Below are 13,897 nucleotides of genomic sequence, written 5' to 3'. Positions count from 1 at the left end.
ATTAGCTACACCGCTTATCCTCAGTAGGGTCATGGGGGTGCTGGAGCCCATCCCAGTAATCATCGGGCAGTGGGCAGGGGACACTCTGAACTGGTTGCCAGCCAATCGCAGGGCACACAGGGACAGACAACTCGCTCATTCACACCTAGTGACAATTTGGACCGGCCAATTCACCTGAAATGCATGGTTTTGGAATGTGGGAGGAAACCGGAGTGCCCGGAGGAAACCCACGCAAGCACGGGGAGAACATACAAACTCCGCACAGGAAGTCTGGAGCTGGATTTGAACCCACACAGGAGGTTCCCAAGACATGAACTGTGCCGCACATGCGCTAACCACTGCGCCGCCGTGCTGCCGCTATGTCAATGTATGTATTTAAAAAAAACTTAAATATGCTCTCCTTAATATGTCTCCTGTCAAAAGTAGAAATATGAAAATGCTACACAAATGATTTTGTAAAAACGTCACAACATTCTGAGAACAGGGAGCCTGATGTGCTTACCTTTGGCGCAGACGGAGTAGGGCGAGAGATGGAAAGGGAGTGCTTGCACTTTTTGCATAGCTCCACCCATCCCTCCCACTCACCCAATCAAATAACTTTAAGTTCTCTTCCGGTGTTTTGGCGTATTTACAATTTGTTCCGTGGATTCGTCAAAAAGTATCCGAACACTGAACACAGATTATATAGTGAGCTTTTATATAAAGGATTCCAGGGGGCTTCCTTGGCGCGTCCATGGGAGGAGTCGGCACGCCATTATGCGGGGAGAAGATGGCCAATAGGAGAAAGCTAAAGGACTTTTTTGTGTGACACCTTGACTGTAAATTGTAGTGAAAACCTGCCCTGTATATTCTGAAAAGTACTGCATTGTAATCAGCTTTGGTTTGGCTTTGCTTGTATCTGAACAGGATCAATGGCTCAAGTTTTGAACGAGATAGAGAAACGCAATTAATTTTGTCTCTGGGTCATAGCCACTCATAGAAAGAGCCATATCTGGCTCGCGAGCCATAGGTTCCCGACCCCTGGTATATGGTATAGTATACGTCATATATGAAGGAATAGGAACAGTGACTAAAACATCAGAATATGATGTCCAGAGATGAGACGGCGTTGTTCATATTGGCGGGCCATTAATAACAATAATGTAAAATGGTCTTGCGGGCCGGATATGATTACACGGCGGGCCGGACGTGGCTCGCGGGCCGGGAGTTTGACAAATGTGCTTTAGAGGTACATTGCTTAATATTTGACCACTAGATGACACTTTATTATAGCAGCAAGATACCAGACAAATATATGGATTCCGCTATGTAAAATAATTTCTCAAACCTTTGATTTTTTATGAAAAATAACATTGATATGATAGTTTATGTATTTTTTGCCTATTATTCAAATCAATTGTTATTTTTTTGGACTGAATGAAAAGATCAGTGGGTCACAGGTTCGATTCCCGGCTCCTCAGAGTTATACGTGAAGTGTCCGTGGGCAAGACACTGAATCCCTAATGCCCCTGATGAGCAGGTAGTTGCCTTGCATGGCTGCTAGTTTGTTAAAAGGAAAAGTGTGAAGCATATTCATTGACGAGGGTTAAATAAGGGGTAAAAGACATTATATGGCAACTTAGACCCCAGCTGTCCAATGGGTCCTCAAATGTGACACATGCTTGAAGGGGGAAAAAATGGCACGATGCTAGCAAGTTGGCAAAATTAGCCTCACTGTGTTTCTACTATTGGAACTCTGCGCATTAGGCTTCATTGAAGCCGTTACTTAAATCCCCTCCAAATGACTGAGCGTCAGTCTGTCTCTACTAAGGGGCATTTATTTTATCAGAGACCTCGTTTCTTTTACTTATATTTGAATAGTCACTCAAACAACCACCCGGTGACCCCTGTGAGCGGGTTAGGAATTTTTAAAAAATATATATTGTATGCGTAATGTATGTAGCTGTAGCCATACATATATATATATATATATATATATATATATATATATATCTCATCTCTCATCTCATTAACTGCACCGCTTATCCTCAGTAGGGTCGCGGGGGTGCTGGAGCCCATCCCAGCAATCATCAGGCAGTGGGCAGGGGACACCCTGAACTGGTTGCCAGCCAATCACAGGGCACACAGGGACAGACAACTCACTCGCTCATTCACACCTAGGGACGATTTGGACCGGCCAATTCACCTGAAACTCATGTTTTTGGAATGTGGGAGGAAACCGGAGTGCCCGGAGGAAACCCACGCAAGCACGGGGAGAACATACAAACTCCGCACAGGAAGTCTGGAGCTGGATTTGAACCCACGCAGGAGGTTCCCATGACATGAACTGTGCTGCACATGCGCTAACCACTGCGCCGCCGTGCTGCCCATAAAGCATCATGTTAGTTAGAAATCAAAATGACTAGAAAATCGCAATGACTACCCTTGTGTATTTTGCAGGGATACCGCTGTCCCAGTTGCATCTTGTGTCCCTAATTTGACGCATCATGCTGAAAATTGCTACAATGCTGATGGATACCCACTGTAAGTCCTCCTCAATTGCTGACACTGCTTCCATCACATGGCAACTATTCCAGTCGGGGCTAAAACAGCCATTTCCAACCGATAATTCTCATTTTCATAACTATCGTATTTTCTGCACTATAAGGCGCACCGGGTTATAGGGCGCACCCCCAAAAAAATAGTTTTTGGTCCTATATTTTCCATACATAAGGCGCACCGGATTATAAGGTGCTACAATGGGAACGTCGACAAAACCATCAGATGGTTCAGTCCAACTTATTACCCCCTTAACATTCCGAAACCACACACAATGTTTAGGTAGTACGAACAACCGCTTGCTTTTGGTATAATAAAGTCAAACTTCAGATGAAATGTGACAGAAGAGAATATACTATATATAGTTCTTCCTCAATAAACTGAGCGCCACATAAGAAGGGGGTGAGGTGGGAGGAGTTGAAGGAGGGGGGGTGAGCGAAGCGGTAACTCACCATGACTAAGCATTGTGTCAGGGCCTCCCCTGTGGGGAAGAAAGGGACAGGGGAGAAAAGAGAGCGAGCGAGAGGGGGCAGAGTGAGAGAAAGAGAGGAGGGGGCAGAGAGAGAGAGAGATGAGGCAGAGAGAGATAAAGAGAGAAAGAGGGGACAGAGAGAGATAGGGGGGCAGAAATATGGGGGAGAAAAGAGAGAGACAGGGGGGAGAAAAGAGAGAGAGGGACAGCAGAAGAGAAAGAGAGGAGGGGGCAGAGAGAGAGAGAATGAGAGGGGACAGAGATAGAGAGAGAGAGAGAGAATGAGAGGGGGCAGAGAGACAGAAAGAGGGGGGAGAAAGGAGAGAGCAAGAAGGGTCAGAGAGAGAGAGGGGAGAAAAGACATACATCAAAAGGGGGCAGAGTGAGAGAAAGAGAGGAGGGGGCAGAGAGAGAGAGAGATGAGGTAGAGAGAGATAAAGAGAGAAAGAGGGGACAGAGAGAGATAGGGGGGCAGAAAGATGGAGGAGAAAAGAGAGAGACAGGGGGGAGAAAAGAGAGAGAGGGACAGCAGAAGAGAAAGAGAGAAGGGGGCAGAGAGAGAGAGAATGAGAGGGGACAGAGAGACAGAAAGAGGGGGGAGAAAGGAGAGAGCAAGAAGGGTCAGAGAGAGAGAGGGGAGAAAAGAGTGAGAGAAAGAGAGGAGAGGGCAGAGAGAGAGAGAGAAAGAGAGATGTGGGGGGTTAGAGAGAGAGTGAAGGGGGGAGAAAAGAGAGAGAGCATGAGGGGGAAGAGAGAGAGAGAGGGGCAGAGTGGTGGAATAACGCAGCAATGCACCATGTAGTAAATACAGGACTGTTATAAAGCTTTAATGACAGAAAAACATCATTGCGTTTGTTACCAGTTAGTGCCAACACTCCATATTTATTAGGATTTAAATGTAAATGGCCTGCATTTCTATAGCGCTTTTCAAGTCACTGAAGACCTCCCAAAGCGCTTTACATTGTGCTTCACACTTACCCATTCACACACACACACACCGATGGCAGTGTCAGCCATTGCTTATCGGGAGCATCAGGGATTCAGTGTCACTTTCAAAACAACACTTCTAAAGATTCATACTTCATGAGGTTTTTCTTCCGGTTTTAAGGCCTCAATTCCCGCAGTTCCCTCCTCAAGAAGCCATCGACCAAGCGGTCATGGAAACGTCAGACTCTACCGGCGTCGAATTTAGTCCGGACCCTGCCGTCTTCGATGATGTGTAAGTTTCATTCCTTAAAATGATGTAAAAATACAGAAGAATTGTCCCTGAGTGACAAATTTTTTATAAAAAGTCTTGTTTTGTTTGAAAAAAAACTATTATGAATGGTTTGGTGCTGCTCATCAGTAAGTATCAAGCCTCTGGGAATGATTTCAGTATGATAAATCAACATTAGATGGCAGGTTTGGCTTTGATCAGACCTTTGTCCACACATTAAGGAAGCCCAACTTCCTAGTGTTGCTTTCTTTTTCCGGCAAATGAGTGTCTGTAGGCGGCTACCAGGGTTGTGTAGGGTTACTTTAACTGGATTACTTTCAATGACTTTTGGATTACTCCAATACCAAATATGCTAATAAAAGACTAAAGAAAGTAAATATGAATCAAATGATGACTCACAACACGTGGTAAGCTTTCTCTCCTGGCTTTGATCTCTTTGATCTCCGGCAAAACCAGGGTTGGGTAGGGTTACTTTAACTGGATTACTTTCATTGACTTTTAGATGGCTCCAATACCAAATATGCTAATAAAAGACAAAAGAAACTAAATATGAATCATATAATGACTCACAACACGTGGTAAGCTTTCTTTCCTGGCTTTGATCTCTTTGATCTCCGGCAAAACCAGGGTTGGGTAGGGTTACTTTAACTGGATTACTTTCATTAACTTTTAGATTACCCCAATACCAAATATGCTAATAAAAGACAAAAGAAACTAAATATGAATAAAATGATGACTCACAACACGTGGTAAGCTTTCTTTGCTGGCTTTGATCTCTTTGACCTCCGGCAAAACCAGGGTTGGGTAGGGTTACTTTAACTGGATTACTTTCAATTACTTTTGGATGACTCCGATACCAAATATGCTAATAAAAGACAAAAGAAACTAAATATAAATCAAATGATGACTCACAACACGTGGTAAGCTTTCTCTCCTGGCTTTGATCTATTTGATCTCCGGCAAAACCAGGGTTGGGTAGGGTTACTTTAACTGGATTACTTTCATTGACTTTTAGATGGCTCCAATACCAAATATGCTAATAAAAGACAAAATAAACTAAATATGAATCATATGATGACTCACAACACGTGGTAAGCTTTCTTTCCTGGCTTTGATCTCTTTGATCTCCGGCAAAACCAGGGTTGGGTAGGGTTACTTTAACTGGATTACTTTCATTAACTTTTAGATTACCCCAATACCAAATATGCTAATAAAAGACAAAAGAAACTAAATATGAATAAAATGATGACTCACAACACGTGGTAAGCTTTCTTTGCTGGCTTTGATCTCTTCGATCTCCGGCAAAACCAGGGTTGGGTAGGGTTACTTTAACTGGATTACTTTCAATGACTTTTGGATGACTCCGATACCAAATATGCTAATAAAAGACAAAAGAAACTAAATATAAATCAAATGATGACTCACAACACGTGGTAAGCTTTCTCTCCTGGCTTTGATCTCTTTGATCTCCGGCAAAACCAGGGTTGGGTAGGGTTACTTTAACTGGATTACTTTCAATGACTTTTGGATTACTCCAATACCAAATATGCTAATAAAAGACTAAAGAAAGTAAATATGAATCAAATGATGACTCACAACACGTGGTAAGCTTTCTCTCCTGGCTTTGATCTCTTTGATCTCCGGCAAAACGAGCATCAAATGCGACAGAAACAAAATGAAAATAAATCCAAACAGCTTGCCGACATCATTTTTGCCGTTCCATGTGTTCCGTTACTCCCCAAGCCTCCACAAAATGTAGTCATTTTATTCATATTTAGTTTCTTTTGTCTGTTATTAGCATATTTGGTATTGGAGTAATCCAAAAGTCATTGAAAGTAATCAAATTAAAGTAACCCTGCCCAACCCTGGCGGCTACATATGACAAGTAGGCGTATTGAAGCACTGACGAATAGTAATAGGTAGTTCACTTCTCAAAAGAACTTATTCCTTTAAAAATATATCAGGTGAGAGAGGGATAACGTTTCGTACGCGTCCGCAGGAACACGATCGCAATGCTGACCAAAATTGTGTGCTCACGTCGCTACAAACATCGGACGTTGAAAAATTCTCGCATAGGTTAAGTGTTTTTGCGATAAAATGTTATTTTGCGAGCAAAGTGCCCTTGTGTTTATCGAAAGCATTGTTTTAAATATTGGAGGTATCGCACGGCGTCACGGCCAAATGCTATCTAAGAAAGATAGGGGCAGGAGTGCTATCAGCATTGCTGCAGAGATTGAAGACGTGGGTTGGCCCTGAAGTACTCAGACCATACGCTTTAGGTCACAGGTGTCAAAGAGGCGGCCCGCGGGCCGGATCGGGCCCGCTAAGGGATTGAATCCGGCCCGCGAGACAACACTCAGAGAAGCGCAAGAGAAAAACAAGCTGCAGGCTGAAATATGTCCACTTGATGTTGCCAAAGAAAGGTGTCTCGAACAGAGACACTGTACTTGTATTTATTTATTTATTAATTTAGTTATTTCTCTCTCTCTCCCACCCCTTTTCTCCCACTCTGTCTCTTTCTCTCTCTGTGTCTTTTAACCTCTTTTGCTCTAACTTCCTTTTTTCCTTTTCTCTCTTTTCTCTTTCTCTCTTCATACCCTTCGCGCTTTGTTTTCTCTTTTCTCTCCTTCCGTCTTTCTATTTCTCTTTGAATTTCTTTCTCTCTCTCTCTCTCTCTCTCTCTCTCTCTCTCTCCCCCACACCTTTTCTCCCACTCTGTCTCTGTCTCTTTCACTCTCTGTGTCTCTCTTTTTCTCATCCTTTGTTGCCCTCTGTCTCGTCTCTCTGTGTTTTTAAACCTCTTTTGCTCTTACTTCCTTTTTTCCTTTTCTCTCTTTCTCTCTTAATACCCTTCGCGCTTTGTTTTCTCTTTTCTCTCCTTCTGTCTTTCTATTTCTCTTTGGATTTCTTTCTTCCGCTCCCTTTCTTTCCCCCTCTCTCACAACTTTTTATCTTTTGTTTCTCACGCTCTTTCCCTCTTGTCTTTTTCTTTCTTTGTCCCGCCCTCTCTCCTTCTCCCTCCCTCTTTCTCTTATTTCTTTATCTCTCTTTTTCTTTCTCTTTAATCTACTTGTCCGGCCCCCGACAGAATGTTTGTTCCATCGTGTGGCCCCCGAGTTCAAATGAGTTTGACACCCCTGCTTTAGGTACTTTCACTTTAAGTCAAGTCAAGTCATGTTTATTTGTATAGCCCGTAATCACAAAGAGTCTCAAAGCACTGCACAGATCAAAGACTATTGCAAACTATTATTTCAGACTATTATGACACCATCCCCTGATATTGTCAATATAAAATTCATCATTCATATTCGTTATTCATATGCTATAGATTAGAAGTGTGTTTTAAGCTTAGATTTAAGCATTTCCACTGAGGTTGCAGATCGAATCTCAGGAGGAAGAGCATCCCACAGCACCGGGGCCCGAATGGAAAACGCTCTCGAACCTGTAGATTTCTTCTTGGCTCTTGGGATCACTAGTAGACTAGCGTTTTCAGAGCGAAGGCTCTGGACCGGAACATAGGGGGAAATTAAATCTGAAAGATATGAGGGAGCAAGTCCATGCATGATTTTGTATACTACCAATAGAACCTTAAAATCACATCTTAGGCTAACAGGGAGCCAATGCAGGTTAGCTAAAATCAGGGTCACGTGATCAAACTTTCTTGTCTTAGTTAAGAGCCTTGCTGCAGCATTTTGTACCAGCTGAAGGCTCTTGATTTTGGATTTCGGGAGACCGGAGAGTAGGGCATTACAGTCATCGAGACGGGAAGTAACAAACACGTGAATTATAATCTCCGCATCTGACTGAGACAGCATAGGGCGAATTTTAGCAATGTTGCTAAGATGGAAAAAAGCTGTTCTTGTAATATTCTTAACGTGTTTTTGAAAGGACAGATCGGGGTCAAATATGACACCTACATTTTTGACTGAGTCACTCTGGGTGATATTACATTTGTCAATGTTCAGTTTTGAGAACAAGTCACAGCATTTAGAAGGACCAATAACTAGCATTTCGGTCTTTTCAGAGTTAAGGCGCAAGAAGTTGAGTGACATCTATTATTTTATCTCAGTGAGGCAGGCCTCCAAATTTCCACAATTTAGTGTGGCAGATTCCTCCATCGGAAAATATAGATAGATAGATACTTTATTCATCCCCGTAGGGAAATTCACACTTCCAGCAGTCTACCCCGTTGTTTATTAACAGATGAACATGATGCCCTAGGGGTGCTTGTAGCGGAGTCGATGACGTCACGCTAGTCCAAAAGTTCGCCATCCTTGCGGCAGATGGAAATCTTTTCTTTGTGAAAATCCAGGGATACACCACCTCGTGTTAGCAAGTCCGCCTCCTCTCCGATTCCCCCCGGCTTTCGTGTCTCTGTTTAGCGGCGTTGAAGCCGGATAGCTCCGGGTAGCTCCGGGTGGCTACACGTTAGCGTCCGGAATGCCACGTTTCCGCAAAACACAGCAACTGCGCTCCCTGTGCGCTTCGATGTTTTCCACCAGCACTCGATGATCTTATTTGGTCGTGAGTTCGCATTTACCCTGATTACGGATGGTACCGAAGACTTATAACGCCGCTAGCCGCTTCGCTAGCTCCGGCTCTTTTTCCACGATAGGCCCCTTCATCATGCCGGCACGAGAATTCTTCATGACAAGGAGTTGATTCCTTGAATAGACGCATTTTTGTGCGCTACAACCCATGTCCATAGGATAGAAGTAATCCATAGTGTAGTTGTCAAAACGGGAAGAAAAAACACCGAAGATAGGAGCAGACAATAAAACAATAGGGCAGCTGCTGGAAAAGGCAGTCTGATATAGTTGAGTGTCATCTGCGTAGCAATGGAAACTGATATTATACTTGCGAATAATATCACCTCATGGAAGCATGGAAATGCAAAAAAGAAGGGGGCCAAGTACTGAACCCTGCGGAACACCACAGGTAACACTAAAGTAACTTTAGGGTGTACTCACTTATTTTGCTCAGGGGTGTAGTTATTGACTGCTATATTTGGAGTTTTTTTGAGGGTTTAAGTAATTTTATAATTTCACACTGCTATACACAGACTTCTTTTCATTCGGTCAAGGTTATGTTTCTTCAGTTTTTTTCTACTAAACACGATAATGAAACCTCTGTCAGAAATATGAGGGATATACTCCCTTTTGTGACATACCGGCTGATGGAATGACACTTTTGACATCACATTTTTCTATCTGTCTGTCTTTCTGCCAACCAGGTCCACTGGAGACATGGACCTCGTCTTGAACAGTTTTCTGAGCTATTCCTGAAGAAACAGGATTTATCTCTCCAGCTTCCAACTGCCTTGTCTTCACTTCGACGGACATTTGGGTTATGACGGAATGAACGAATTACAAGCACGCGTTAATACGAGAATGTTGATATACGAGTTCTATGTAACAAAAAAAAACAAGTCACTAGCAGTCTCAGAGGCTACCACTAAAGACCGCTTACAGTTTGTGATCGCTCACCGCCAGCACCAGCTGGTTTCAGTTTGCGCGTGCAAACTACTGAAGGCAAAACCAAATTTGGCTGTAAAAGGAATTGTGTGTAATGTTCATTTCAAGTTACAGTAACTTTCATTTTAAGTGTACAGTAACCTCAGCCAATTGCTCCGGTAGCAGTGTTCCCTCTAAGCTGTGCGCGTGCGCAATTGCGCGCACATTTTCAGCGCACAAGAAAATCTAGCCAGCGCACAAAAATGAGGGCTCAAAACTACTAATTAAGAAGCGATTTAAGTCAAAGTTACAGTGCATGAAGGTCAAAATACACGGGTTCCCCTGACGTTGTGTCCTAAATGCGGTATTTTGAAGTCGAGTCGGAGTCGAACGAAGTTGAGTAAAGTTAGTAAAGTTTGTCAAGAACCGGCTTCTTTGGCTTGGCTCACTAAAAGGCTCTTTCGGGTCCTAAACGGCTCTTCGGGTTGTTTTTGCTTCTTTAATCCCAACATGACCAAATATTATGTAAAATTATGCACAAAATGACTTAAAAGAAAAAGATACCAAAATGAAAAAGTAGTGAAAAGCTGAGGAAAAAAAGAAACAAAAGGAAGAGAAAAAAAGAAGGAAAAAAATTAGAAAAAAAGAGAAGAAAGAAACGTAGGAAAAAATTAAATAGAGAACAAAAAGTAACAGCTCGGAAAAAATAAACACAATGAGAATTTTTTTAAAGGAATTTTTGAAAAAGTAGAAAAAAAACACGGAAAAAAGAAGAAAAAGTTTGTGTTGCATTCAAATAATTTCCAATGATATCAAGTGAATCTTGTTGCCAACATTGTACTTCCATTAAAAAAATGTAATTAAATACAGTTTAATCCGTTCCAACACCCTGAATGTTTAACGTAAACACGAAGCTAACCGAGGCTAATCGTACGTCCGCGTTATTGTAATCTTCCGTACGAAAGATTACGCTAACATGAACGTTCAAAAATAAAAAAATCAGGTCGTTTATAAGTCATTTAGCACCCGGGTCTCCACAACAAGTGGTGAGCGGTTCATTGGAAAGGGGGCTCCGTTCCAACACCCAGAATGTTGGGCTCCGTTCCAACACCCTGAATGTTTACCTTGAATGTTTAACGTCAACATAAAGCTAACCCAGGCTAATCGTACGTTCGCGTTATCGTTATCTTTCGTAGGAAAGATTACGCTAACATGAACGTGTAAAAATTAAAAAAAAGGGATAAAGATCATTTTGAATAGGATTTCTTACCTTTGTGGTGGTCAGCAGAAGGCGCAGGTGGACGGTGGGGTATTCCCTAGCAAGATCAGACACTGGCACACCTCCTTCATATTTTGCATTTATTTATTTCTTAAATGCAATAGTTGTACGCACTACTTTTCTTTTTTCACCTGCAGCAACTTTGCTGCTTGCACTGACTTTCTTCGGAGGCATAATAGGGGCTAAAACACCCGTACGCCGCTCAGCATCGCACCCTAGCGTACGCACTCACGCATTACCGGCGTTTGGTCGGATTTGTTCGAACTGAGAGGCATTCGAAAACCCAGGTTCCACTGTATTTTACAATTATTTTATATAGTGACGATTTGCTCATTACAGGATCTTGGAATTAAGCCGGATGAAGGGGTACCACTGTACTAGTATCGGCTTTTTTTTTTTTTTTTTTTTTTAAAAGAAACGTTCTGGTCCATCATTTGTTGCATATGCCGCATGTCTTCAGACCAAATGTTAATTGTTCATCATGTTATTGTAAGCACCTTTCCATTGTAATTTTCCTCACTTCTATTACAGGATACAGATACAGTGCCGTTATGAGGTATTTTCTCCTTTCCTGATATACATACGGTAACTCACAAAGGTTTCAAATACCGTATTTTCCACACTATAAGGCGCACCTAAAAGTCTTAATTTTTTTCAAAAGCTGACCATGCGCCTTATAATACAGTGCGCCTTATATATGGATCAATATTAAGTCGCAAAGTCTTGCAACTAAAGCAAGCAGCCGCCGACTAGATTTTCCCCCGCACGCGAAGTAGTCCGCGGTTTATGCTGGGATTTATATACCGGCGTTTCATTGGCTAACCAATGTGTCAATCAGCATTTGAATCGATCACTATTGGCTAAAGTTATTCGGAGGTAAAGGGGGCGGATCCTTTTTATCATTTACAGGCTGGCATAGGCTAAAGGGGCAAAACAAAGCCTGCAAATGGCCGAAAAAGATGAATGTGAATAGCATCTTGGGTTGACGGCATAGAGAAAACAGTATTTTACTTTTCTGTACTGTATTTGTAAATATTTTACTCTCCTGGATTTACTACACTCACGGATATAAGAGGACTATGGTTGCACATTATTATTGAACGCAACGACTTTGGTGAGATACTCCGGCTATATATTTTCCCTGTATCTTGTTTCAGACTGAACTCAATGTTTCTGTGATGGGTCTTTTTTAAAATTAAACTCAATTCCAAGTGTTTATTGTCATATGCACAGTAAAGTTGCGAGCGAAAAAGAAAATAGAAACTAAGGAATGGTTGGCATTTCTTGAATCCCAAGACTTTAACCTTGCGAATGATATTTGGAACGATGCATTCGAGTGACATCGTACGGACACCGCATCCGCACGTGTCTACAACACGTATTTGCTTCTTTGCAAGCTTTCGGAATGTTAAGGGGGTAATAAGTTGGACTGAACTATCTGACTGTTTTGTCCACGTTCCCATTGTAGCGCCTTATAATCCGGCGCGCCTTATGTATGGAAGATATAGGACCAAAAACTATTTTTTGGGGGGTGCGCCCTATAGTGCGGAAAATACGGTAATCAAACTAGCCAGATGTAACAGGCAGCGTACCTTCCAAAAAGTTCAATTTTGAACTCATCAGCCCACAGAATTTTTCTCCAAAAGTCTTGAGGATAATCAAGATGCTTTTTGGAAAATGTGAGATGTCTCTTTTGTGAAAGCAGTGATTTTTGCCAGGGCACTCCCCAATGAATGCCAGTTTTGGGCAGTGTCTTTTTTATAGTGGAGTCATGAACACTGACACTAACTGAGCTTACCAAAGTCTGCAGTTCCTTGGATATTTCTCAAGGTTCTTCGGTATCCTACTGGATGAGCAGTTGTCACACTCTTGGTGTAATCTTAATCGCTGGACCACTCCTGGGAAAGTTTGCCAGTGTTCCCAGTTTGCTCCATTTTTGGATAATGGCTCTGACACTGGTTCGCTGGAGCCCTACGGCCATCTAAATTTTTTTTTGACCTTTTTCCAGACTGTTAGATTTCAATCACTTTTTTTCTCATTTCTTCTAGAACTTCTTTGGATTGTGCCATTATAATTGTCTTGTTCAGATATTGTAGCCTACTTCAATAAAATGGCCGTCTGTTGCTGACAGATTGCTAAGCACAATTTACTGTGGGGTGTAAACTTTTTTATTTGTCCAAAATTGTCATGGGTCGGCACGTTCGCTCAGACAACAATTACGTAGGCAATTTCATTGCAGTATCTTCACTCCTAACCCTAAAAAAGTTATGGGAGAAAGTTTTGTGGTCAGATAAGACCAAGATAGAACTTCTTGGTCATAATTCCACTATGCGTGTTTGGAGGAAGGAGAATGAAGAGTACAATCCGAAGTACACCATCCCTACTGTGAAGCATGGGGGTGGTAGCATCATGTTTGGGGGGTTGCTTTTCTGCACCTGGGACAGGACGAGTGCACTGCATTAAAGAGAGGATGACGGGTGCCGTGTATTAAAGGTTTGGAGTCACACAGACCATTTTGTGTTTTCCATGAAAAACTCACTTTTTTCTAAATCTAATGAATTCTCCAATGCCTGTGTTCTTTTGCCCATGTTAATCTCTCCCTTTCATAGGCCAGTTTTAGATATAGCTTTTCCTTGGCCAATGCCTTTAAGGGGCAGCGTTTTGGAGGCCCCTTTTTACTGTAAAGCTTTTTGTTGAAGACCTGTAGAGCGTTTATTTCTCAAACTATAGACTTTACTAATGTACTTTATCCTTTTGCTTGGTTGTACTCCCAATTCTCTTTCTACACTGGATAAAGCAGGGATCTTAAACTCAACTCACTCAGGGGCTGCCGGAGCTAGGGTCTGGTTGAGATTGGGCCAAATGGGGTTTTCCACATGACAGACTGTGACAAAAACGTTCCACTTTTCTAAAATAGATATCTTTTAATTTGCTTCAAA

At 42.2% G+C, this 13,897-nt stretch overlaps 1 protein-coding gene across 1 annotated transcript in view; it reads left to right on the top strand.

Moving 5' to 3' along the window:
- stat6 (signal transducer and activator of transcription 6, interleukin-4 induced) overlaps positions 1-9,894 on the top strand; it is a 57,618-nt gene extending 47,724 nt beyond the window's left edge. Inside the window, exons 19-21 of the mRNA XM_088330597.1 lie at positions 2,440-2,523; positions 4,119-4,229; positions 9,460-9,894. Coding sequence (XP_088186723.1) covers positions 2,440-2,523; positions 4,119-4,229; positions 9,460-9,511 — 247 coding nt within the window. The 3' untranslated portion in view covers positions 9,512-9,894. The remainder of the gene's footprint in view (positions 1-2,439; positions 2,524-4,118; positions 4,230-9,459) is intronic.
- The last annotated feature ends 4,003 nt before the right edge of the window (positions 9,895-13,897 follow it).

Source organism: Urocampus carinirostris, chromosome 3 (genome assembly GCF_059441175.1).
Source record: "Urocampus carinirostris isolate Australia breed hairy pipefish chromosome 3, RoL_Ucar_1.0, whole genome shotgun sequence".
Classification (NCBI taxonomy): domain Eukaryota; kingdom Metazoa; phylum Chordata; class Actinopteri; order Syngnathiformes; family Syngnathidae; genus Urocampus; species Urocampus carinirostris.
This window is presented reverse-complemented; position numbering and strand designations above follow the sequence as displayed.